The sequence below is a fragment of the Plasmodium gonderi genome (genome assembly GCF_002157705.1).
Source record: "Plasmodium gonderi DNA, contig: Chr12, whole genome shotgun sequence".
Lineage (NCBI taxonomy): Eukaryota > Apicomplexa > Aconoidasida > Haemosporida > Plasmodiidae > Plasmodium > Plasmodium gonderi.
The window spans coordinates 2,474,493-2,499,652 of record NW_021628937.1 but is presented as its reverse complement, the minus strand read 5'-3'; the positions used below and the strand labels follow the sequence as shown (position 1 = coordinate 2,499,652).

Below are 25,160 nucleotides of genomic sequence, written 5' to 3'. Positions count from 1 at the left end.
CCCCTCCAGGTAGTCAACCTTTTTTCACGTATTTTTTGTAATATGTATTCATATCAACAACTCGTTCAGCTAAGAGACGAAAAAAGTACTGAATTATTTTCATTTTTTTATGAAACACAAACATTTTTCTCAAAATTGTTAAATAATAAAAATGTGGTTTGTAAAATTGCTTTAAAGAATTATAACCTATACCCTTTAATAAGTTATATTCACATAAATGAATGTACTTTTCCTTGTTTTCAAAAAAGGCATAATTATTGCGCAGAAAGGTAGAGTCATTTCTATTATCATAATTTAAAAGCAAAATATCATTTTCTTCATTGGCTTCATTCGTAAGTATAGCAAGGTTAAAATCATAGATTTCGGTATAACCAGTTGTGTCTATTGTGCTATTTAAAATGAAGAGGAAAAAATGATTTTTGTTTCTTTCAACTTGATTCATAATCATATTAATATTCCCATCTAGGAGTATTTTTCTACTTAACATTTTAAAAATGTTATTGTCACTATTATAGCCATTTCTACTTTCACAATTCCATGGGTAAAAATAAATAGGTATATTTAAAAATGTGTAAAAATACACATAAAAAATAACATATTCGATTCGTTCGTAATTCTTCTCCATATGAGCAAACAAATTCAACAACTTAATAAATTTATTTAATATTGTTTCAAATGATACATTTTTGTATTTCTTCGATATGTAGTTGTTCATATGTTTCAATTTTATAAAACCTTTTATAAAATTGTAGTTTTTATTTATAAAAAATTTGCGCGTATAATTTTTATAACATTTATTATGCAGATATAAAAAGTATTCATATATTTGGCCAAACTCATTTAGAATGTGAAATAAGTACAGGTCTAATGTACTGTTGTTCAGTATCTTGACTAATGAGCTCGTGCCAGTTGATTCTTCGTCACTAGTCTTCTCCCTTGCACCAGTTTCCAGTTCAATTTTACCCCTCATAGCATGCATTAGGAGTATTGTTTCATATACACTCCTTTCTTCACCATTAAAATAACAGTGTGTCTTTACTATTTCAAAGGGACAGCTGCGGGAAACACATTCTACATTATCTTTCAAATTGTACAGTTCACTTAACGCTCTAATTATTAACACTAATGGGTTTGGGAACCTTACAATTTTGTCATAGTGATTTCTCTGCTTTTTTTCCTTCAAATGGATATTATAAATTTCATCATATACTACATATATTTTGCCATTTTCGAAATTCTTTTTTTCTTTAGACTTTGATTCACTTTTCATTTTAAAAAAAAAAATTTCCTCAAAAAATTCCCTACGGGAGTTGATAATGCTTAGAGTTTCATATCAGATTTCCTTTTTTTTTTTTTTTTTTTTCTTTTGTTAAATCCCTTTTCATTGTTCTTGATGTTACTTCAGAAAGGGTAATGTAGTGTTAATGAGTTTGTTTGGTAAAAGGGGAGGCTAGCATGGAGGGGTACATATGCATACGTGAATGTATACATATTCATGTATGTATAAACCTTTTCCACGAAAGTGTAAAATCTCTTTTTAAGCTTGACGCAGATAGCGCTAAAAAGAAAGTTCAAATTTTGGATGATTAGTTTTAGGGTCAATAGCATAAATTTGTAGATATTTTAAAATATTTTCAATATACACAATCAAAGCCGCATACGTAACGATATTTTCCATAAAAAGAGGAAAAAATCGTTAAGCACAGCAGAATGCACAATTCTAGGTTTCAGGGGGTTGTGGAAGGAAGAAAATGCTGCTTGAATTTATTTGCAACAAATAAAATTCTATCTAATAACGCCAGGTGCAGTCGTGAAGTGACACAGGAAAAAGGTGCATTCTGGATATACTCAAAAATATGTGTGTTTATGAACAGTTCTGTGGAGACAATGCATCCGTTTTTAATTCTTGTAATGTGCAAATTTTATTATTTTACTATTTCGTTATTTTACTATCTCATTATTTTGTTATTTTGTTATTTTGTTATTTTACTATTTCATTATTTTTTTATTTTGCTATTTCATTATTTTTTTATTTTGCTATTTCATTATTTTTTTATTTTGCTATTTCATTATTTTTTTATTTTGCTATTTTGTTATTTTTTTATTTTGCTATTTTGTTATTTTATTTTCCATGACTTGGGCAGACGAGAAAGCGGAAAATAGCAACTACGCAAAAAAGTGGATATATGCTTTTCGATGCATACAATATACGTGCGCATATGGCACATCAAGTAAAAATATATACCTACATACATAAATACATACATGTGAATGAAGCTAAAAGCGAGTACGCAAGAATGAACAAAATTTCACTGAAATGATGAACTTAATAGAAAACACGTGTAACGTTTTTCCAAAATGAGGTATAATAAGTAAATTATTAAAGAAATAAAAAAAAAAAAAAAAAAAAAAAAAAAAAAGATAATAATAGTAACACATACATACGTACACGTCACACCCACGCACGAACACAAAAAGGAATATTTTAAAAATACGAAGAATATAGAGATGTAGAATTGAAACGTTCTACTATGTATGTAGAAAAATATGATTTTCTTTTTCTTTTTTGCTTTTGTAAAAAGCTGTGCATATTTAGGAGTAAAAAAATGCGATACTTATGTATATGTTATACTTTTTAATGCATATTATAAAACTTTGAAAGTGATCTGTGTCTTTTCTCCTTTTTCTGCGTATTTTGTTTGTTGTCGGTAACATTATGTATAAAGGGATGTCCTTTTATTTTGATGTTCAAATTTGTTTCGTACCCCAACAAATTATTATCATTCAAGTAATTCAATTTTTCTATATAATTTTTTTGACAATGCTCACTAAGTTTTCGAAACCCACCTCCTGTCCTTAAAATGAGCTTAATGTCCGATGGTGAACAGTTATCATTGTTACTTTCGATTATCTCCCGTTTGTTGTACTTCCCCTTATGGCTGTCATGGGTAGTGTCTATTCTGGTACCAAGTTCGGTATCACGCCCGACATTTCCTTTGTACTCACCTTTGGAGTCACCTTTGTAATATCTTTTGTAATCACCTTTGTAGTCTCCTTTGGAGTCTCCTTTGAATACCTCCTTGCTGGTATAGGCTGCACTATATTTACTTCCCCCATCGTAACGGGTACCATCATTCTTGACACGTGAACCACTGCGTGTGTTATTTTTGGAGAGCCTTTGGTAGAGGTAATTCTCGTCGATGCGTGGCACATCCATAGAATTATTTTTGGAATATTTATCATTATTTAAGTTCCATTTTTCCATATTATCATAAGTCTCTTTGTGTGCAATGCTATCATATTTTTTTGGGCGATTATCATAGTCACTATTCATTTTTTGAAAATCTTCACTTTTCTTCTTCAATCCTTTTGACCTATTTACTTCACTAGTACTTATGTTTCTTGACTTGTTTTTATTTAATAAGTACCCACTTAGAGCTCTTTCTGTGGGAATGCTTAAGGAATTGTTTTCTATGGAATTGTTATAATCCGTATCCGAATATTTTTTATTTGATCCATTTTTATGATTTAAAGAAAATATCTCAGATGTTGTATTTTTGAAGAATTCCTCATTTCTTATCATTTTGTTTTTCTTCTCCAATGTATCCCGTATATCATTAATTTTATTGTTCATTTTTTTTATTGTTTGGTGTATCATATCTACACTTTTTTTGTCTGCCTTTTCTTCCATCTGACGAGAGAAATTGTTGTACATCTTTTCGATATGATAAGTAGACTCTCTATCGTAACACTCATCAGTACCTTTCATTTCGTCACATGCATTGCTTTGGTTGTATGTGCTCTTTTTGTTACATGAGCTGTTTCTTTTATAGGACATGTTTCTTTTATATGAGCTGTTTTTATCACAGCAGCTATTTGTGCTATTATTATTACCGCTACCACTGTGGTGGCTTCCCTTGTGATGATTGTTGTTCTTTCTTCCATCCTCACTGCCACTACCAAACTGTTGTGTGTCTCTTTTTGCAGACGTGAAATCCTCTAGTGAATCATACATATGTGTTGTTATATCGCTTTTTCGTGTGGCAGAACTGTTTTCTTTTTCGTAATTAATAATTGATTCGTTATGTTTCCTGGACCTGCTATGAACACGGTCATAATTGATGGGAGATGCATGATCACTATTTTTGTTTTTATAACTGTTGACTAAAATGGGGAAGACGCTGCTTTTGTTCCTATCCTTCGGGCTGTTGCGTATACTATTATGATTCTTGTAATAATTGTTATTACTACTTTCATTGTTATTACTGCTTCCATTGTTATTACTGTTTCCATTGTTATTACTATTTCCATTGTTATTACTGCTTTCATTGATATTACTATTGTTGCTTCGATCATTGCTTCGATCCTTGTCCAGATCGATATTGTGGTCGTTATTATAGCTAGAATTGTGACTGTAATATGTTTTCCTAGGGGTTCCTTTTTCTGCATAGGTGTTGCCACGTAACGGGAAATCGACCATACTAATAATTTTATCGATTAAATATTTTTCAAAAGAATTGTTCTTTAACTTTGTGAAACAAGAGTATAATAAATACTGTTGCTTTTTAGCAATACAAGATATTATGTTGTTCATTGTGTCCTTTTTATTTCTGATTATGTTTAACCAAAAAAGGAAAAAAAATTTCTGTGTTTTATATTTTTTATCTCTTAATATAAACTTTAAAATGACGTACAAAAATTTTTGTTCCATATTTTGTATGTCATTTCTATACATATTTCTGTCTTCTTTAATTTTTATTTTCAAATCTTGTTGCTCTTTTAATGAACTCATATTATATACCATTTCTTTTTTCAATTCTTCACTTGTTAAGGTTAGTTTCCTTTCTAGTTTTAGAAACTCATCTTTACTACCTATATATTTTTTTAATTCCTCAATTTTTTCATTCCATTCAATGGAATTTTTATTGCAGTATCCAACTTCTTCCCAAAGGTAGGATACTATTTTTCCTATCACGTCTATATTGTTCTTATCTTTAAGTAATTCTCCTTCTAAAAAAAAAAAAAAAAAAAAAAAAAAAAAGGGAAAAAATGATATATATATTTTCTATATCGAGATGTGCATGAGTTCAATATTATATAAAATAATTTATTTTTCGAGATTATCGCTTGAAGAGAACATATATAAGCGATAGAACATGTGTAAATATAATACCTATGTAATAAGTGTTCAACTCTTTGCTGAGTTGTCAAGATGCATATTTGATAATAGACAGCCTTTTTTTTTTTTTTTTTTTTTGAAGATGTGTATTGTAAGTACTACTGCATGTTGGTACGAGTTGCCTAGATTTTTATTCTGTTGTCACCAATTTGATTAACTTCTTTTGTGCAACTCTTTTTTGTAGTTGGTTGATTTTCTAATTTGTCATATTCATTTCTATTCAATTTTTCTTTAGTTTTACCTAAGTTTTCAAATTCCTTGTAAGAAGCGTCACTTAGCTTCTCTTTTATTTTTTTAACGCATTCTTTTGTATCGATGATAATGCCATTATATTCATTATTTTTATTTAGCAAATATTTAATTTCCTTTCCGAATTTTTTAATTAAGGAAAATAATTGTTCATACTTCTTGCTTATATCCTTTTGGTTGTTTGTAATACTAGTGAAAAATTCAAAAACCTCATTTGTGTTGTTAATAGAATTTTGCTTTCCATAATTATCTTTGCTATAAGTACTTAGGTCTAAGTAAGATTTATTGAAACTCGGAATTTCCTTAAATGTGGAAGATGTTCCACTTCGTTTTTTTTTTTCCATTTTTGTCAACTAAAAATATGGAGTAAACTCGATGTTAGAGACAACAAGACTTATATGTGGGCATATGCGCGAAAGGGTACATGTTCATATATTTACACACTTACACATTCACACGTTTACACATTTACATAATTAAACGTTCATGTGCATGTGTATCAAAACAAAAACAAATGTGAAAGGCCAAACTGTGTTTTTTTTCGTAATATCTTTTATTTATTTTATAAACGGTTTAGTATTTGGATATTATTTCTTTGTATAATTTTTTTTATTTTTTTCTCCCCCCAACCCTTTATATAGTCAAATACTAATAAGGACACTTAATAGACATATCTGAAAGCCACTTACGCAATTTGTAAACATTTTTGGAATACTTTCATCATACTAATTGTTAGAATTTTTTAAATAAAGTAGTATGATGGATGAGTCATTTCGACTTTATGTCATTTTTCTCAGTGGACAAGCAAAAAAAAAAAAAAAAAAAAAAATTGGATCTTTTAAAATGATACATTATTTTTAAGGGATAAAATAATTTTTTTTTTTTTTTTCTTTTTTTTGAGTAGACGAGAAGAAGTGAATTATCTTCTTCATATAAATTCAAATTTTTTTTTTTTTTTTTTTTTTGGGAATGTCTTTTTTTTTTTTTATTTTTATTATTATTACGAAACAAAGGTTAGCATTTACTTATGGATTTCAAATGTACACTCATACGTTTACTTGACATGTGTATTAAGCTTTGTATGCACATGTTCACGCATATATAATTTCCTCCTTACACATCTCTTAGACATTATTTCAGTTCTGAAAAGGTCCTTGGGCACGTGTTTTCATATTTTCATATCTACGGCTAATGACAATTTGTCTGAAATATTTTATGATCAATTACATCCTAACGTGTATGTTATACGGAAGATTAATTTTGCAAAAAGGTGTTCCTTCGCAAATTTCAATTGTGCCCGTGAAGTGTTTCCATGTAGGACCTTTGAACGTGCAAATGTGTATGAAAACTTATAATGAATTAAAAAAAAAAAAAAAAAGAAAAAAAAAAAAAAATTTAACTTTTGACGTAATGTATATACACAAATAAATAACAGTGTGATATGTTCGAGTGTGTTGTGCGTCACAATGTTTTAATTGAAAAAATTGAGCATATATACATATATGTGCACACCTATATGCATTATGTAATAGGATCTAAATCAATTTGTTAAGTAGCAAAAAAGTGCTACATTGCATTTAGTCATATATGTTATGACAAGGTACTCCCTCCAAAAAAAAAAGAAAAAATTGGAAAAAAAAGAGGGAAAATTAAATATGCATATGAAAAATAAAATAGGGACAACAGAAATGTCCAGTTTATTTTATATTACCCGATTAATTAGGAGTTATTATTTTTCACTTCAATTTTTTGCCTTTTTTTGGAAAAAACCTCACAGCATTCTCTTGTTGTTACCATTTTAAACACATGTTAAAATTAAGTACTCAATAACTCTACTACTTCCGTCGATGCTATATTATATGATAATAACAGTGAAAAAAAAAAAAAATACATATAAATATATGCTTACATATGTGTATATACATATATGTCACCACTTTTTAACACATTTTAATGCCAGTTATGATCAACACGTATTTATTATTTCTTTACCTTGTGTAATCCAGTTATACATACCATTCCGAGAAATTTCACACCCAACCTTTTACACAATTTTTTCCTTATGCATAAAATTATAAGGTAGGATTTTATTTATTTTATGATGTTTTTTTTTTTTTTTTTCATTTTTAAAGGAGAAATACACGAAGTGTTGAAGGGATGAAACAATTTCTCACTTTCTCGTTGCATTGTGTATAGGTATACATTCATTAAATACTCGCTCACCTCGTTTTATTATATTATTATTTTCCCCCTTATAATACATGATCGTTTCCTATAAGCAAAAGTTAAAATAAAAATTATACAAAAAAATAAAGATATCAATAAGGATAATACAAAATAAAGAAAACCATAAGGGAAATGCCATTAGGGCAAGTTATTGGGGTAGTAAAGTCACAGTGAAAAGCACAAGATGCTTCTGTGAAAGCAATATTAATTAGCACTTGTTAAATGATACTAATGGAAGAGGGGAGGTGTAGATCTATTTTCTGCATACTGAACTTCTTTTTTTTGTAAAAAAGAAAAAAAAAAAAAAAAAGAACAAGCAAGTACGTGTAGGAGAACACATAAGTACTTATACAGAGACATATATTATATGCACATCCAGATATACCCAATATGAACGGCAAGATGGTTTTACGTAGATCATCCAGACTAATCCAAAATACGGAACAAGGAAAAAGTGTGAATTATTCCCTGGCTGAAAAAACAGATGAGGATGATGACGATTCAAGCAGCAAAAAAAGGGATAGAGGAAAGAAAAAGTATATAAAAAATTCGAGTGCAGTGATAACCAGTACTGATGATGACAACACTACTGAGGATAGTGATTATGATGCAAATGAAGATGAGAATGGCAGTTCGTCTGAAGAGGAGGAAAAAGGTACAGATGATGAAGATGCTGATACAAGTGAAGATCCCCGCGGGAAAAAAGCAAGAAATTCTAAGAGCACTCGAAAAAATGGAGGATATCTAAACAATCGTAAGAACAGGAATAACAATGGAGACAGTGACGAATCATCGATGAAAGAGAAAAGGGGAAAAAACAGAGGAGGAAGCAAAAAAAACCATCGGAATAATAACGAGAAAAGTATTATTCCATTCCAAGAAAACTCAGATGATAAGGAGAAACACACCCTGGATGAAGGTTCCAATAATTTGGACAAAAGTAATAAACAGAATAAACAGAATAAACGGAAAAACAAAAGTTACATTGACAGACTACACGAAGACATTGATGATGACGATTTTGACATTTTCAAAAAGAATAGCAAGTTTGATAGAAATAAAAGAATATCCACCTCGAAGAGGGCGAGTAGTGCATTAGACATAAATTTGAAAAAGAGAAAAAGCATTTATGTTGAATCGAGCAACAGTGAAGATTCAAGTGAAAGTGATGATGAATACACGAATGAAAAAACAAGACCTTCTAAAAAATTAAAAAAAAACAATAATAACAAAATGAATGACAATGAACAAATTTATAAAAGCAATATAAGTGCGAGTATACATAAAAATTTTGAAGATTTTAATTTATACGAAAAAATTAAAAAAGGCCCCCCCAATTTACATGAAATTATTGAAGAAATTTACTACAATTTGTTTAATAGAGAAAATAATGAAAAGGTTAAAATATCCACTTTTTTTTTAAATTTTTTAGCTGAATGTTCAGGTAATGAAACTCTTACCTGGACTATTGACATAATTGATTATATAGACAAACAAGTATACTTGTATGAAGAGATAACGAATGACAAAAATGAACACCGATTGATTCCCTCGAACAATACCACAGTAAGATCTACATCCATAAACGAAATAATAACACCTTCTACGGCTCAGTCGGGTAGCAAAATTATTAACATAGATGAAATAATAAAAGATGAAAATAGTTTTGAAAAGGTATGCACATTTAAGTGTGAAAAATTGGAACAATATTTGCCCCCTGATTTGGAAAATGATGTGTTGATAAAAAGTAAAAATGAAAATAATAAATCTTATAAAGCTTTTACGAAATTCTTTTCTGATTTTTCCTATCATTTTGATGAAAATTATATATACGAAGTATTGTATATATGTACATGGATATTTTCCCTTAGTGTAAGTAAATACAGAAAATTACGATTTACAGCTTCCCTAGCTAGCCATTCCATATTACTAGGATTGTGCAAAAAAATTAATTACATTAACAATCATGAAAAACAGGTGAGAAAGCAGCTACTATCAGAATATATTAGAGAAATGGCAAAAAATAACAACAACTTGATAAACAAAAGGGGGAATAACCAGCGGAGGGATAGTACCAGTAGTAGAGATAACAAAAATGGTAACAATATTGCAAATGGAGAAAAAACAAAACAGGACATAGACATTGAAGAACTCATTCAGTATAATAAAAAGAGAGATAATGATGAAATTCGTTCTATAATTGAAAGAAATTTAATTATTAGTCAGTTAATTGACAATATATGTGAAGATAGAAAAAGTTTAACAGTTTTGAATAACTTTCTACTTTGTACATATAATATACTATATAGGAACAAAATAAAAGACGTGTTTTTAGATATACGTGTAATAACTCTGGAGTATTTCCATCATTATTTACAAGTACTAAATACATATTTTACGAACAGGAAATTCACCAAACTGTTGATTTGGATATTGTATGATAAGGATAACAAGGTAAAAATTTGTTCACTAAATATTTTAACATATTTCTGCACTCTCTACAATGCGAATAAAAATTTCAAAATTGTCGAGTTGCTCTACATGTGTAAAAAAAAATTATTAAATCTTATTTTCGACAATGATTACAATGTTAGAATGAAGACTTTTGAATTAATATTGCAAATGAGCAAAATGAGAATTAGAAAAATTGATTTAATAGCATTTAAAAAAAGGAACAAACGTGCCAGTATGGATAGTAACAACAGAAGAGATTTAACCAAGTCTAGTTCATCTTCACAATACGACAGTAACGAAGACGAAGAAAATGATACTTTTACCAGAGAAGGGATATCTGGAAATAACCAGCTAGCCATAATAGAGGAGGAGAATCACAAGAAGGATGAAACATCAAGCGATATTGTTAACATTTTGTCAAAAAGGGAAAAGAAAATTGTAAGCAACTTAATATGGTTTAATAATAATAATAAAATTTCTAAAATTATTACTTCACTTATTTACGAATCGCAAATAAAAAATAAAATAAAACAATGTGATAAGAAGAGGAACAACTATTTTGATGTAGAACAAAATGATGCAAATTGTGAAATTGTAAAATATAATATAATTTATTTAACTAAATATTTGAATAAAAATATACCAACTGTTAAAAATTTTGTCCATTATTTTGATTATCTCACCAATTATAATGAAAATATGAAATTATACACTGTGATTGATAAATTTGTTACGGGTATTAGAGAAAAATTAGATGCTGTAAACTGCATTGACGTCATAATTGAGTTGTTATGTAAGGATGATATTTCACCATTTGATTATTGGGAAAAGTGTACAGAGACTACCATGAATAATAATGAATTGGGTAGAACTTGTAGCAAGGGCGGTGTGGAAGCTGATGCTGGTACGAAGAAGAAAAAGCAAAATGGAAGAAACACATTGAAGGAAAAGGACAAGAAGACTGAAACTTGCATTAGTAGCAGAAGTGATGGAAATGATGGAAGTGGTGGGATAGAAGCTAGCGAAAAGGAACAAAACGATGGTGGCGATGTAGATAAACCCATCGAGGATCGTGACTTGAGGAAATGTTTGCTATACATCTGCGAATCATCGTATAGAAATTTTCAAAATGATATAAACGAACTTGAAAAAAATAAAAACAGAAAATCCGCTCTCGCAACGAATAGCACGAATGTTGCAGATAGAAACAGTATGCACACCATGAAACTGAGCCAAGATACAAATAAAATTAAAAAGATGATCATTTACACATTTGGAATAATTAAAAACAGCAAGTTATTGATAAAATTGCATCAAACAAATCAAGAACATTTATTGTTAGTTTTTAAAATTTTAAAAATAGCTATACAAGAATGTAAACATATTTACAAAAATGATGAAAAAAATAATATTTACAATTTCTCTTCCACCATAATGGAATATTTTAAAAATGACATTGATAGTAATATTAATTTCTTCCAGAACAACGTTTTTCTGCATATAAAAGATACATACGAGTATCTATATTATTTGCTCAAAAATTTTAATTTGCCGTATTATTCATCCAAATATACAATGAATATGATATCTATGTTTTTGTCCCTAAACGAGTTTTTCAAAAGAAAAGATGAAAGTACATATCATAGAAACACAGCTACTACGAGTGGCAATTATAAATTATCAACAGATTTATTCTTCGATCTTTACTATACCTACTTTACCAACTTCCTAGAGGCTTTTTCATACTATCGCAAAAATTATAACGCAGAAATTGAATGTGAAGAGGATGAAGAAGAATACATAAAAAATGGAAAGAACAAAGTTGTCATCGTTAATGAAAGTTTAGTGCATAAAGATAGAAATATTGTAGACTCGATTGAAAATGATTTAACTGTCAACCTAACAAAATTAATTCACATGTATACCCTGTGTTTTAATTATATAAATAATAATTTGTCTAGCTATGTAGAAAAAAAAAATGATATTAAAAAAATTAATAAAAGTATTAAAAAAGTAATGGAACATGATTATTTTCAATTTATTGTAAATGAAAAATGCCAATCATATTATAAAGAGAATACCTTTTTTACAGAATTTTTGGATGAAACTATTTTGTTACAAGAAAATGATCACTTTTTTTACGATGTTAATCGGGGTTCTAGGGAAAAAAACCATGAGTGCGAAGATGATGAAAATGTAGATGAAGCAGATGATGCAGATAAAGTAGATAAGACAGATAAGGCAGATGAGACAGATGAGGAAGAGGATGAAGAAGAAAAGGGAGAAAACTATGAGACTGATGACAAAAACGTAAATAGCGAGACACATAGTGATCAACGGGACGAGGAATACACAACTAGAAAGGCTAATAGTAGAAAGGAAAATAAAAAGTCCAAGAAAAATAAAAATAGAAAACCAAATGGGGACAAAACTATGTACATAAATCGAAACAGTGGTAAGAACAATACAAAGTTCAATGACAAAGTAATATTTGACAAAAATGAAGATATTCAACATAGACAACATTTTAGCAACCTATACTACAGCCCAGATGCTTGTATGCATGCAAATGTAGTAATTCAATTGTGCTTGTACATAATAAGGGCAAAAATAAATTCCGTGTACTACTATGAAGAGGAAAAGAATATTCCCATCACCCCATCTTCTAGACTACTCCTGCTGTGTATAGATCTCATATACGTTGTTTATGAAAATTATATATACTACTTATGCAAAAAAAGGTACTTTTTTAATTATATATACAATAACTTTTTTTTAAAAAATGATACTACGGTTGTAGTGGACGACATGGAACAAAATAAAAATGGAAAAATGGAAATGCAAAATAAGAGCAGTTCAACTAATTTGAGCACTACGAATGAGAAGAATAACAAAAACAAAGAATTAGTGGATGAGGAAAAAGGATTGACAGAAAAGAATAAAAATGAAGATCATAATTACAGTGTAAATATAGACCATTTAAAAAATTTACCTAATCTTAGTGAGAGAAAAAAAAAGTTTTTAAAAAACATATTCATAGAACTAAATTATATATATAACAACATAGTATCCTTGAGAGACGATTTGAATGATGCACTTATATATCTCATCAAGGCATCAAATAATACTATACTAAAGTATGGAACATTTTTAAATCTTATGAATGTAGCACAGATGGAAAATGTTTTCCTATACTCGATTGAAGATATGAAGAAGTATAAAACTGTGGAAGTATATATAAATCTGTGCAGTAGTGGAAGAGGGGGTGGAGACCATGGTGATATGTCTGATATGGATTATATGGGAGACGAAAGTGGATTAGTTAATTTACAGTATTTGCTAAAACTGGAAAGTAGCCACCATGGGGAAAAAAACAACGAGAAGGATGCGAACAGTTCCAATGGGAAGAAGGTGGAAGAACTAGTACAAAGTCACCAAGACATAAATGATGAAATCAATAAATACAAAAGCGTATCCAGATATGTGTACAAAGAAGACAATGTCTTGTTTAATTTCGTGACAGAATTGTTTAAAAATGTAGAAAACATAAACAATGATAATTATAACTTTGTTAATTCCTTTTTGTCAATCGATATAGGGATATTTTTCCCCATAAATACATATACATACATTGCGGACATGTGCAAAATATACAATAAGGACGAACTGAGTATGGATGAGAAAATTCTGGAAATGCAATATATGCACATGAGCTTAATAATAGCTCAATTTATTTTACATTGTAATAATATAAATATATTTAACAGCTGCTTAGGTGTATTACTATTAATCCACTTGAATGTTAAAAACAAAGGATTATCATCAATTGCTTTAAATTTTCATAATAAATTAAAAAAGTACAATATAGAAATTTTTTATGAAGTATTATTATGTGCATTAATTGGATTATACACAGCTTATATTAACAACGCATTAGAAGAAAAAGATTTATTACTATTTAGCACATCGATAGCTAGCCGTTTAGGAGTTAAAATTTTAGAGAAACAGAAATTACCATTATGCAAATTTATCCACTCTTGTGTAAATTGTGCTCTGAATCTAAAAAACCAAAATTCTTTTCTAAAATATATTTTGCCATATGCTCAGAAATTAAACCTTTCAGATTATCAACTTAACTATTTAAAGAAACAAATGCTAAATCTAATAGAGTCATATAATACGTCTAATAATACACAAATCAAATTTGAAAATAGTATTTTTGAACATATGATTCTTATCATTTGTAAAAAAAGAAAGCTCAATGAAGAATTTAAGGATTCTAATTATGAACAATCCTACATGAGCCTAAACGAAAGTATACATTTGAATATAAGTAAAAATATCACCAGAAGAGTAAGTAGACCCTCAGATGAACCTTCCATTAAAACTAGAAGAAGCTTTAAGGACGTTAATACTCACCTTGCACAAAAATCAAAAGAAAAATCAAATAATGTTGACAAAAACCAAAATGGTCTTAATACCGATTCAGACGACTCTCAGAATGATGCAAACACAATTACTGAAAAATATGATCATAACGATATAGATGTTGAAAGAAATCAAAGTAAACATGTATTCAACATTAAGGAAGAACTTATAGATGATAAAGATGATCCAGAGATGATTGCAAAAAGTAAGAAGAACAACAAGAGCCAAAACAAGAAGATAGACGAAAATGACGTAAATAATCAAGAAAACGCTTTACTAACTAGGAATAAAACAGATTCATCAGATTATGAAAAGACTCAATCAAACTCCACTCTTAGCAACTTCATCAGCCCAAAGGAAGATGACGATAATATATACCACATTGAAGGTATGAATTATGGCAATAATGGAACACTTAGTAATGATAAAAGATCTATTTATGAAATTGAGTCTAGTCCCAAACCGATAAGGGGAAAAAAAATTACAAGGTTAAATTTGATTGATAAAAAGGATTTTGATTCTAATATTTATAATGAACATGTCGATAAATCTCCAAATGCATTACGTAAAAATTCCGAAGATCAATCTCTTAATAGCTCACTAAATGATATTAGTGATAAGGATAACGACGATATATCCATTATATCTGAAAGAAAAGATAAAATGAATTATTTCGAAGAAAATGATGATGATTCCAATTCGGATATCATACCAGGAATGTCACCAATGAAGACCAGAAAAAAAAGAAGAAGTGATGCATCGACTCCCATTTCGTATGCCGATGATTTGATGAATTTCTAAGGAATTTCTAAGAATTGTGTGTTTTCTTCATTTTGACCAATTCATACCACACGTACTCCTTGTACTGCATATCCCTTTCGCATGTATCAGAAGCATGCTTATCTCATTACTTTTACATCATAATTTGCTTGCCTTATTTTTTTTTCGAATTATATACACCTTTGGTGGTAGGTCATATCATGCCATATCGTGAATTATATTTCTTTATTATTCCCGTACATATATATATATATATATATATATATATATATATATATATACATATCATACCAAGAAGGTACATTCCAATTTTCAAATTGTTGTAAGCTTAATTCGGTGAACAAATATGCATAAACTGGTTCAATTTATAGATACACACGTACGCACACAAAAAAAAAAAAATACATTTAGCTAGCCATTTTGGTAACTCAAATGGAGTATAACCTATTCTATCCCCCTCCAGGATGTATTTATGTTTGGCACGTCCATTTATTTTACAGTGCATAAAATGTGCATTATCCTTCAAATGGGGTATGTTCAAGCGGGGGAAAAAAAAAAAAAAAAAAAACTTCAGCACATATGAGCGCATATAAACTTACTGAGATCCATGCAATCATAGGCACAGGAATACACATATAAGCAAACACATATCTCTCGGCTAATAAGGTCTTATTTCAAAATACTTATACGTCTTAGATCTTTTTCTAGGGGTACATCCATGTTTTCCCCCTCCACCTCGCCCCCTACCAGTTCTATAGCTGTCTAAAAAGTGATGATCCGTATAGGCCTTGTCAAAAGATTTGGCTTGCTTCAACTTTTCGATAAAAGCCTTTTTTAGTAATTTGTTTTTATTATACCATAAATTCAGATTACTAAGTTCTGTATTAAGGGGAAATGGCTGTCTTTGTGGATGCAAACATTTGTCATTTGGTAAATAGTATGGGGAGAATTGTGCAGATTTCTTATTTTTGTAAAGTTCATATAATCTTTTTTTTTTTAAATGTTGATATATAGCATAATAATAATCACTTTGTTGAAATTTGTTCATAAAAATTTTCCAAGGTAAAGATAAAGATCTAACATTTGGATGGGACATATAAAAATACATAACACTTTTTAATTTTTCTCCAAAATTTGATCGAAGTTCCTCTGGAGATGTTCTTAAAATATAATTATCAAATCCTCCTGCATCATCTATAGCATGTAATGCACTAGTTGTAATTTTGACATTTGGTATTATGGTATTTAATATATTACTAACTATATGCTTTTTAAAAACATTTGGTTTTAACTTAATTCTTGTCTTTTTTAATGAATACGATACTTTTGTATAGTAGTTATAATCCTCATCGTGATATAAACCTGTTTGTGATGCTGCTGATGGAACTCTTCCATATGCCTTCACCGGGACAGGATGAATTATCTGTTTTTTTTTAAAACCTTTCTTATGACTTTTCCCAAGTCTTCTTAAATATTTTCCGAATAAATTTAAATTTTTCGGCATACTTTTGTGGAATGAAAATTGTTCGGCATTAGTTACCGCCTCGTCTCGGTTTCGTTCCCTGGTGTGTTTGATCCTTTGATTAATTTAACGCTTAACTTTGTTTCACTCTATTTTCTTTTCCTTTATTGTCTTAACATCCTAAGAATATGTAACTTTTTCTTCTGTTGTTTTATTTTATTTTATTTTTTTTTTTCACCCTTTCGTATTATCATAAAATTGAGGATTTCCGAAAATGTGTCTCTTTTTTCTTTTTTCTTTTTTCTGTTTTATTTTATTTTTTCCCTTTTAAAAACTTTTACGTATATATATATTCTTTTTCATCGAGGAAACGGACCTATCCCCCATGTGAAGGTCACCTTGTGTTTTTAAGGCCTCCTTTTGATTAGCCTTTTGCAAAGTGGCTTCTTACATCCATAAGCGGTTTGCTTCGTGTGTGTGCTTTTTATTATATTATATTATACTATATTATATTACATTATTTTATTTTATTTATTTATTTTTTTTTTTTCCTTTTTTGCCTCATCAAGTTAAATGCTTTTGTAGCATTTGTAGAGAATTTTTTTTGTGAAGTCCTCCCCCAAGGGCTTAACGCTATGAGGCTGTAGGGTTACACATATATTTATATATATATATATATATATATATATATATATAAATGTATAAATAAGTGTATATGCGCTTGCGTGTAGTTGTGTATCTCCTCTAACTGTTCTTGAAAATAGAGAGACAAAAACCCCATGTGCGTAATGAGGCTCTGCCTATGTTATCATGGCGAATAAAAAATTTCATAAAATTCGTAGGGGTCAAAAGGGGAAAAATTTAAAAAAAGAACAAAGGATTTTAACTGTTACGAGGTGCGTAAATGAGAAAAAAAAATTTACGTGGGACAGGATGATTTAGTGTGACACGATGCATGAGAACGCTCTTTTAACTAGGGAATGTTACGGATAAACAAAATAAAATAAACGTACATGGTAAAGTAAAGAAAATGCTAAAATAATGGAAAAAATTTTGTTATTCAATTCCATGCTTTAATAGTCCATGAGGCCCACAAAAGGCTGAGAAGAACTATTTTTTAAGAGAGATTTACTTAGTAAAAATGTAAGTTCCCTCGTATAAAAGCCTTAGTGTTGCAGACGTGATATACTCTGATCAAATCACTGCACAAAATGCAAGGGGTTCGCAAAGGGACATTTTAAGTTTCACTTTAGCATGCACACTTTTCTATCAACTTTTTATGGATCCACTTCTGTAAGAAAGGATATAAAAACATTACCCCGCATTTGAAACAATACTTTTAGGAGTTATATATATATACGCATTCTTCTTGCTTTTTTTTTTTTTTTTTTTTCTGCCACACCATTTTGCTTACAAAGAAAATGTTCCTGTATGTTTATCCGAAATAATAATTCACAAATTGGAGAAAATATATATCTCTGGGAGAGAGTAAGGGTATAAGAATAAAGATATTTCAAAAAGGCACTATATACATACATACACATTTGCATATATGTATGCTTTAATACATGTGTGTATATAGTTATATATGCCTATTTGAGCAAAAGTTTGTGCATATAATAATATGCCAATACACGAGAAAGCAGATAAATTCTTACCTGCACAGGAACGTTTCTAATTTGAATAATGCTTCCCTTTAACTGCAACTCAATTACATCCTGTAACAAATGTATACACAATGGTAATTATGACAAAAACGATTATTCGTTATTGCCGCATAAATTTTGATATGTGAAGTTTAACATAAGCAAACAGGAAAATAAATAAATGGGTGATACAGGACGAGTAGTGCACAGTAAAAAAAAAGAAAAAAAAAAAGAAGGAAAAAAAAAAAAAAAAAACATAAACGCACGCATAGGCGTGAACTTAATAGTAATGCGACGAAATGAAAAAGACCGTATGGTAATTATCGCGGACAGGATTGAGCTCGCGCAAGGTGCACAGCACTGAATGCAAATAAAATCTCGAAATAACACAAAAAAACCTATTTTGCATCATTTTCTGTTGTTCCACGTAGAGGTCAAAGAGAAATACTTGGCCAGAATATCGTAAGTCTTTGTAACAACGTAATATTCTGGAAAGAACTGCATCTGAAAGAGCTTAATATCACCCTGTACCTCCTTAAACATGAAAACATATGGATTTTCCCATAGGGACAGATCACGTGTTTCATCATCGCCTTTATCTAAGATGTTTTCAAGTCCCCTTAATATACTTTTACATAATTTGACACTTCCATTATTCATAGGATCAGACTCACTAACTAATTCTAACATATCTGCAATAAGTTGCATGCAAATATTTTGTCCCAACCTGTTGGTTGTAGCTGTACAGGAAATAATATAGCCAACTTGTTTCTGATTGGCTTTAGATAAACAAGCACAAACAGCATAAGCTGCTTCAATTTTTGTGTTAAAGTCGTTATCTGTTTGAAAAATATCTACCAATAATGGAAAAACGTCATTTTTGATTAACAATTCTACCTCTGATGCAGTTTCACATCCTATATTTCCTAAGGCATTGCATGCACGTGCTCTTGCGCCAGGTTTAATCTTCATATTATTTAAAATTTTTTTCAAAGCTTTAATAACATTACATGATATAAGTATACAGATTTGCTGATGATTGGCAGCATACGCTATTTTCGAAATAATGGACAATGCTTCAAAAGCTAAATCTGGATATGCAGATTCACATAATATCACTGCATTGTGAAGTATATCTGTCTTGAGTAAAACTTCTATCCCTATTTGATTTTCACATATGGTTATGCATGTAGAACTTGTAAGGAACAGAACTCTTTCATCATTCATTTTGATACATGTAGATAAATAATTTATTATTATTTCAAGTTCTCTTAAAAATGATTTTTCATATATTTGACAAGTCGAAACATAAAACATTTTCAATCCATAAACAACTAAAGTGTAACAAACACGAACTCCATTCAAATTTGGAATATTTTCTACTGCTTTTAACAATATTTCGACTATTCCTTTATTATCTATTAAATCATTTTTTAATTTCATTATATCATATATTAATATGGTCCTTATGAGGGCTATAATTAATTGGACAATTAATGGAGTATAGACTTTTTCACAAGATTTTTGACAAATGTTTTTTAACATATAAGCAGAACATGTGTACAGCTCATCTACTATATCTTGTTTTATTTTTTCACCTGATCCACAACAACCAAAAATGATAATCAATAGGGTTAATGCCTCCACTATAATTTCATCATTATGAAATATGTAATTGTATAGAAGAGATTTTATTATACTGATAATATTCATTTCAAATATGTCACTCAAATTAATGTCGACAACATTTTCTCTTGTCAAGCATTTGTCTAGCAAATCGAAATATTCATCTACATTATTTATGCTCTTATAATTGGCAAATATCATAGAATTTAGTACCTTTAGATTTATTTGATCATTTCCTGAAAAATTGTTTAGAATATTATTGCTATGATTTGAGTGTGTCGGATCGTTATCATTTGGCTTATTACTTCCAACACTACTGCCATTACCACTTATCCCACCCCGGGGATCATTCTTATTTGAAAAGAATCCCACACTTTCTCTATTATAATTATTTCCTAAAAAGTTATTATAGCTATTCTGATGTTCATTGGTATTATTCGTCCCTTCCACTGAATCCAAATTATCCACTTCATTTTTTTCCTGCATATTTAACATGACACAACCCCTATTCAACAAATTTTTTTTATAATCGGCATTATTCTTATATTTATAATGCAATGAGGCGTAAACCAATCGAATTCCTTTTATTTTCTCATCTACTTTTGTACTTTCAAGTAAATTACTAACATTCTTTATAATGTCAGTGCTTATAGAAAAGGAATTTTCCATTTGGTTAACTAATATATCAATAGATTCATCATTTTTATTTAAATGATTAAAGCTATCATTGTTTGGGCCTTGTCCATCATTCATAAAACTTCTATTACAATTATTACTGTTATTATTCGCCTTGCTAATCATATTCACATTGTTCACATTATTATTTAAAAAGAATGACATGTTTGCAGAAGAAGAAGGGTTGTTGAAATTAGAGTTATCCATTTTTAGGACATTTTAGTTTATGCACATTTTGCAGCAAAGCGATGGAAATCGTTCGCAAATTTGTCACTGCAGTGGATGTACAAATAAATACATGCACATGTACACATAAACACGTACAAGCATATATATATATATATAAGTGTGTACACACATGTATATTTACTTAAAAACATGTATGCATATATATATGCATTTACATATGTATTACTCTAATTCAAATGTTTCGAAAAAAAAAAAAAAAATTGAGTGAAATAAGATCAAATATGGTGAAGCCTGGTGTGGGGAATAAAAAAAGGGAATATTTTTCGGGGGTGGAAAGCAAAAAAAAAAAAAAAAAAAAAAACAGGGAGATGGAGGGGAGGCACATTGCGCGTAACACAAAAGTGATAGATAGAATGATGGATAGATAAACAAATAAACAAATAAAAAAAAAACTCAAAGGCGAATAAATTCAGTCTCAAATTTATATTGATGAAAATTCAGGAAATGAAATATGAATTACCACATATGTGCGTGCGTTCGTTCACATATGTATGCATATCATATGTGTAATAATGTGTTGGTGGCTCAGGTGTCGAACGTCTGATTGTGCTGTGTGCATTTTGCACCATATGCTTAAAATCATACATAAGCAAAAGTAAACAAGTGAAAATATGTGTATAACGTACGATCGCAAATAAAAACTAACACGTGTAAACGCATGTATGTGCATACGCGTATATAAATGTATATATATACATATGTATATAAATTAAATTTTCGTTAAAATTTAATGTTCCTCTTTACCTATTCTCTTTATTTTTACACTTGATAATTTTGCTTCTTCAAAATGGGTACGCACATGGTAATATGTATAAATATACATGAAATATATATACAGTACAGAGCTATTTTTGTATTTCTTTTTTCTTTGTCACATTTTGGACGCATATAAAAAGATACACAAATAACATAACCTAAAATAGCTTTTGTGGATGTATATTATAAAGCATTTATTAATTTTCCATGTGAAATAATAAAAAAAAAAAAAAAAAAAATTCCAAAAAGTCATAAATGAGGAAAGTCAAATGTTTGAGTTTAATTTAACTCAGATTCTTGTAAATATGTATAATATTTTTGATGTACATAAATGTTATATATATATATATATTACATACATCTGTTTATTTCCTTAAAAATTGTTAATAATGGCAATATATATCAAATGTAAAAAGGGAATCCTCAGTGAAATATATTGTTAATACGACAAACTCTAATCAGTAAAATGAGGACGAGTCAAAATTCAAAAATAAAATGGTAACACAAAGCACAATGTGCTATGACAAAGGGAAATTATTCTTATGATGTACGCAGGTACAAAAAGGCGAGAATGCAAAGCACGAAAAAGAAAAAAATGGGAAAAGTTTCATAAAAGAACACCATAAGTTGAAAAAAAAAAAAAAATTAGTGAACGTTTCGTAAGCATGCACATTCGTAATGTTAAACGAACATGCGTAATGATAAATTCCAGAGCGAAAATTATATATGCCAGTGAAATGCTAACAAAGGCATATAAAAATTATAATGAATATAAAATTGATATACTTCTTGCGATAATACTTACGTCGTATTTGTAATAGTTAAGCAAAGTTTTTATACACTATCCAATAATGTTATATACAAGTTTATATGCATGAATAAAACATGTATAAGCATTATAAATAATGTACATGTTTGTGCATTATAAATAAAACATGTATACTTATCTACATAACAACACACATAACCATGTGCTACATAGTATTTATTTTATTTGATATAGCACAACAATTTTATAATTATTTGAAGGAGAAATGATAAAAAAAAAAAATAAATAAATGTTAATAAACAAAAGAATAAAACGCATATTATCAGAATGAAAGAAATTTTTTTTTAATATAAAGGAAAACGACAATCTGTGAAAATTGTTCAAATATGAAAAATTGAAGAAAGAGTTATAAAAAAAAAAAAAAAAAAAACCACATGTTTATTTACGTACGTGTGTATATATACACATGTGCATGTATATATGACTACATTTATGCATAAATGCATATACATATACGTACACATATATATATATATATATATATATAATGTTTATTCCCTCCGAATAACTCACGCATTCACAAAAGACAACAATAAAATAAAGGTAACAGTTTTACATTTTTCGCGCAAATTAGCTCTGGATATAAAAATTAATAGAGAGATAAAGACATCAGTGCATTTTCTCGTTTTTCATTCCTACATTAATGATGTTGATTGCGCTCCCCCTACGCATCGCAGGATTCCCATACATAATGCATGTATGTATCCAGTTGTTTTAACGTTTTTCCCACGTATTCCTCTTTTTACAATTCCATTTAGCCCATATATATTAACCTTCGAATCAAGGTGTACCTATGTACTTTTGGCATGATACATTAAAATTCAGTAACACTTAAATTTATTTTACATTCCTGAAGTTTTGGGAGTAAAGAAATGAGTATCAGTTTGGTAGCAATTTGGATATTTTTCCTTTTTAAGTTCAACAAAAAGGAAGATACTTTTTTTTTTCAAGTAATGCAAAATTGGGATAAATAAAATATTTGTGCAGAATAACATACAACGGATGTATATTAATAATAATGAACTAGGGGCCATGAACGGATGTTATTTTGAATATTCCTCAATGTTTGATTTAAAAACTGTATTTTAAAATGTTATTCACACCATCTATTTTTGTCGTATGTTTTGCTTACCCAAGGGGGTGCAACAAAAGATGTAAAGCATGACCATAGCAAGGTAAACAAAGATATAACAGTTCTGATGAAAAAAAAAAAAAAAAAAAAAAAAAAAAAAAAAAAAAAAAAAAAAACCTGTAACTTGTCCACGTTCTTATATACAAAATTGTGTACCATTTTGCCTGTTTCCTATTAGGCAAATACAGTAAAGAATATTCATATCTTTTCACGCATGAACATTCTTTTGGTAACAAAATAAAAAGACGCATTTTATATTGAGGGAAACTGCATGCATGTATAATTTATCGATTTTTTTATTTTATTAATTAGTAGAAAATATGTATGCATATGCAGAATATTATATATTTATTTGTTATTATAATCGGTTATGAAATAGTTACAAGTGTTCCTTAATTGAGTTTAAAATATTTGCTCATGTTCCCTACTGATGAATTATCAGATTTTCGCATTCTGTTGAAAAAAAATTGAGCATTATAACTTAGGAGTAACGGTAACTAGAGTTTTACCGCGTTCATTATATGGCTACACAAAATACTATGTTAAAAAGGCACGTCTCTTCGAGAAAGAAAATTAATACATATATATATATATATATATATATATATATATATATATATATATATATATTTTTTTTCTTTTCTCTGTGTGCACACATGAAAACGGTTAATCGGCACACTAATTAAGGATTTACACATCATGTTCGTATGGTGAAGTGCCTAATTACGCTCTGTGAGAAGCACCCTTTGTTCTTAAAACGAGAAGAAGAAATAAAATGCGATAAGGAAAAACGAAATGGAAAATAAAATAAATAATAAACCGTGTTTTATGTTTATATGTTAATTTTTTACGCACCATCAATGTTGTAGCACTTTCGAAAATTTTACCTTGTTCATCTGATCTGAACAAATAAAGTACAACATTTTTTTCAGTATTATATATATTACGGATATTATCTAGTGAGTAAAACGAGACGAAAATATACCAAACTTTTGTATCATATAATTTCAAAAAAATGAGTGAATATTATTTGAGGTAAAACTCCGAACATACTATTCCCACAGAAAAAAGGGAGCATGGCAATTTTATATAGTCTCACGTGAGCATAAACATGAAAGAAAAAAAGTGTCACATTTTTTCCTCTTTTCGTTATAAGACATCATGTTCTTCGTTACACTCATTTTGTTTTTCTTTTGAGGAATTTTTATTAGCACACATCACACCCCACTATTACCGTGAGTCATAAATACACAATTCCTTACACAACGTTAAAAAAAAATATATAAAAAAATGCCAACTTTTACATTTTATTTTTTAGTTCATAATTCTTATAAGAAACATATATTATTTTAAAAAGTGCCAATTTTTTTTTTTTTTTTTTTTTTTTTTTTTTTTTTTGCAGAAAAAAATCAAAATTTGTAAAAAAAAAAAATTTCTTTAATAAAAACATTATTATGTTTGATCATTCC

The 25,160-nt window shown here is 28.9% G+C and overlaps 5 protein-coding genes across 5 annotated transcripts; 1 reads left to right on the top strand and 4 right to left on the bottom strand.

Annotated features, from left to right (window-relative positions):
- Window positions 1–13: 13 nt before the first annotated feature.
- PGO_125210 (hypothetical protein, conserved) lies at window positions 14–1,270 on the bottom strand (the record flags this gene model as incomplete). The annotated part of the gene is made up of 1 exon (XM_028689311.1): window positions 14–1,270. One exon carries the CDS (start codon window positions 1,268–1,270, stop codon window positions 14–16), a length of 1,257 nt encoding a protein of 418 aa, XP_028545112.1.
- Window positions 1,271–2,635: 1,365 nt separating this feature from the next.
- Window positions 2,636–5,772, bottom strand: PGO_125200 (hypothetical protein, conserved; the record flags this gene model as incomplete). Its single annotated transcript, XM_028689310.1, has 2 exons — window positions 2,636–5,010; window positions 5,421–5,772. The coding sequence occupies 2 exons, from the start codon at window positions 5,770–5,772 to the stop codon at window positions 2,636–2,638; spliced, it is 2,727 nt and encodes a 908-aa protein (XP_028545111.1).
- A 2,272-nt stretch (window positions 5,773–8,044) lies between these two features.
- Window positions 8,045–15,337, top strand: PGO_125190 (hypothetical protein, conserved; the record flags this gene model as incomplete). Its single annotated transcript, XM_028689309.1, has 1 exon — window positions 8,045–15,337. The coding sequence occupies one exon, from the start codon at window positions 8,045–8,047 to the stop codon at window positions 15,335–15,337; it is 7,293 nt and encodes a 2,430-aa protein (XP_028545110.1).
- Window positions 15,338–15,974: 637 nt separating this feature from the next.
- PGO_125180 (hypothetical protein, conserved) lies at window positions 15,975–16,820 on the bottom strand (the record flags this gene model as incomplete). Its single annotated transcript, XM_028689308.1, has 1 exon — window positions 15,975–16,820. The coding sequence occupies one exon, from the start codon at window positions 16,818–16,820 to the stop codon at window positions 15,975–15,977; it is 846 nt and encodes a 281-aa protein (XP_028545109.1).
- A 2,012-nt stretch (window positions 16,821–18,832) lies between these two features.
- PGO_125170 (hypothetical protein, conserved) lies at window positions 18,833–20,932 on the bottom strand (the record flags this gene model as incomplete). The annotated part of the gene is made up of 1 exon (XM_028689307.1): window positions 18,833–20,932. The coding sequence occupies one exon, from the start codon at window positions 20,930–20,932 to the stop codon at window positions 18,833–18,835; it is 2,100 nt and encodes a 699-aa protein (XP_028545108.1).
- Window positions 20,933–25,160: the final 4,228 nt, after the last annotated feature.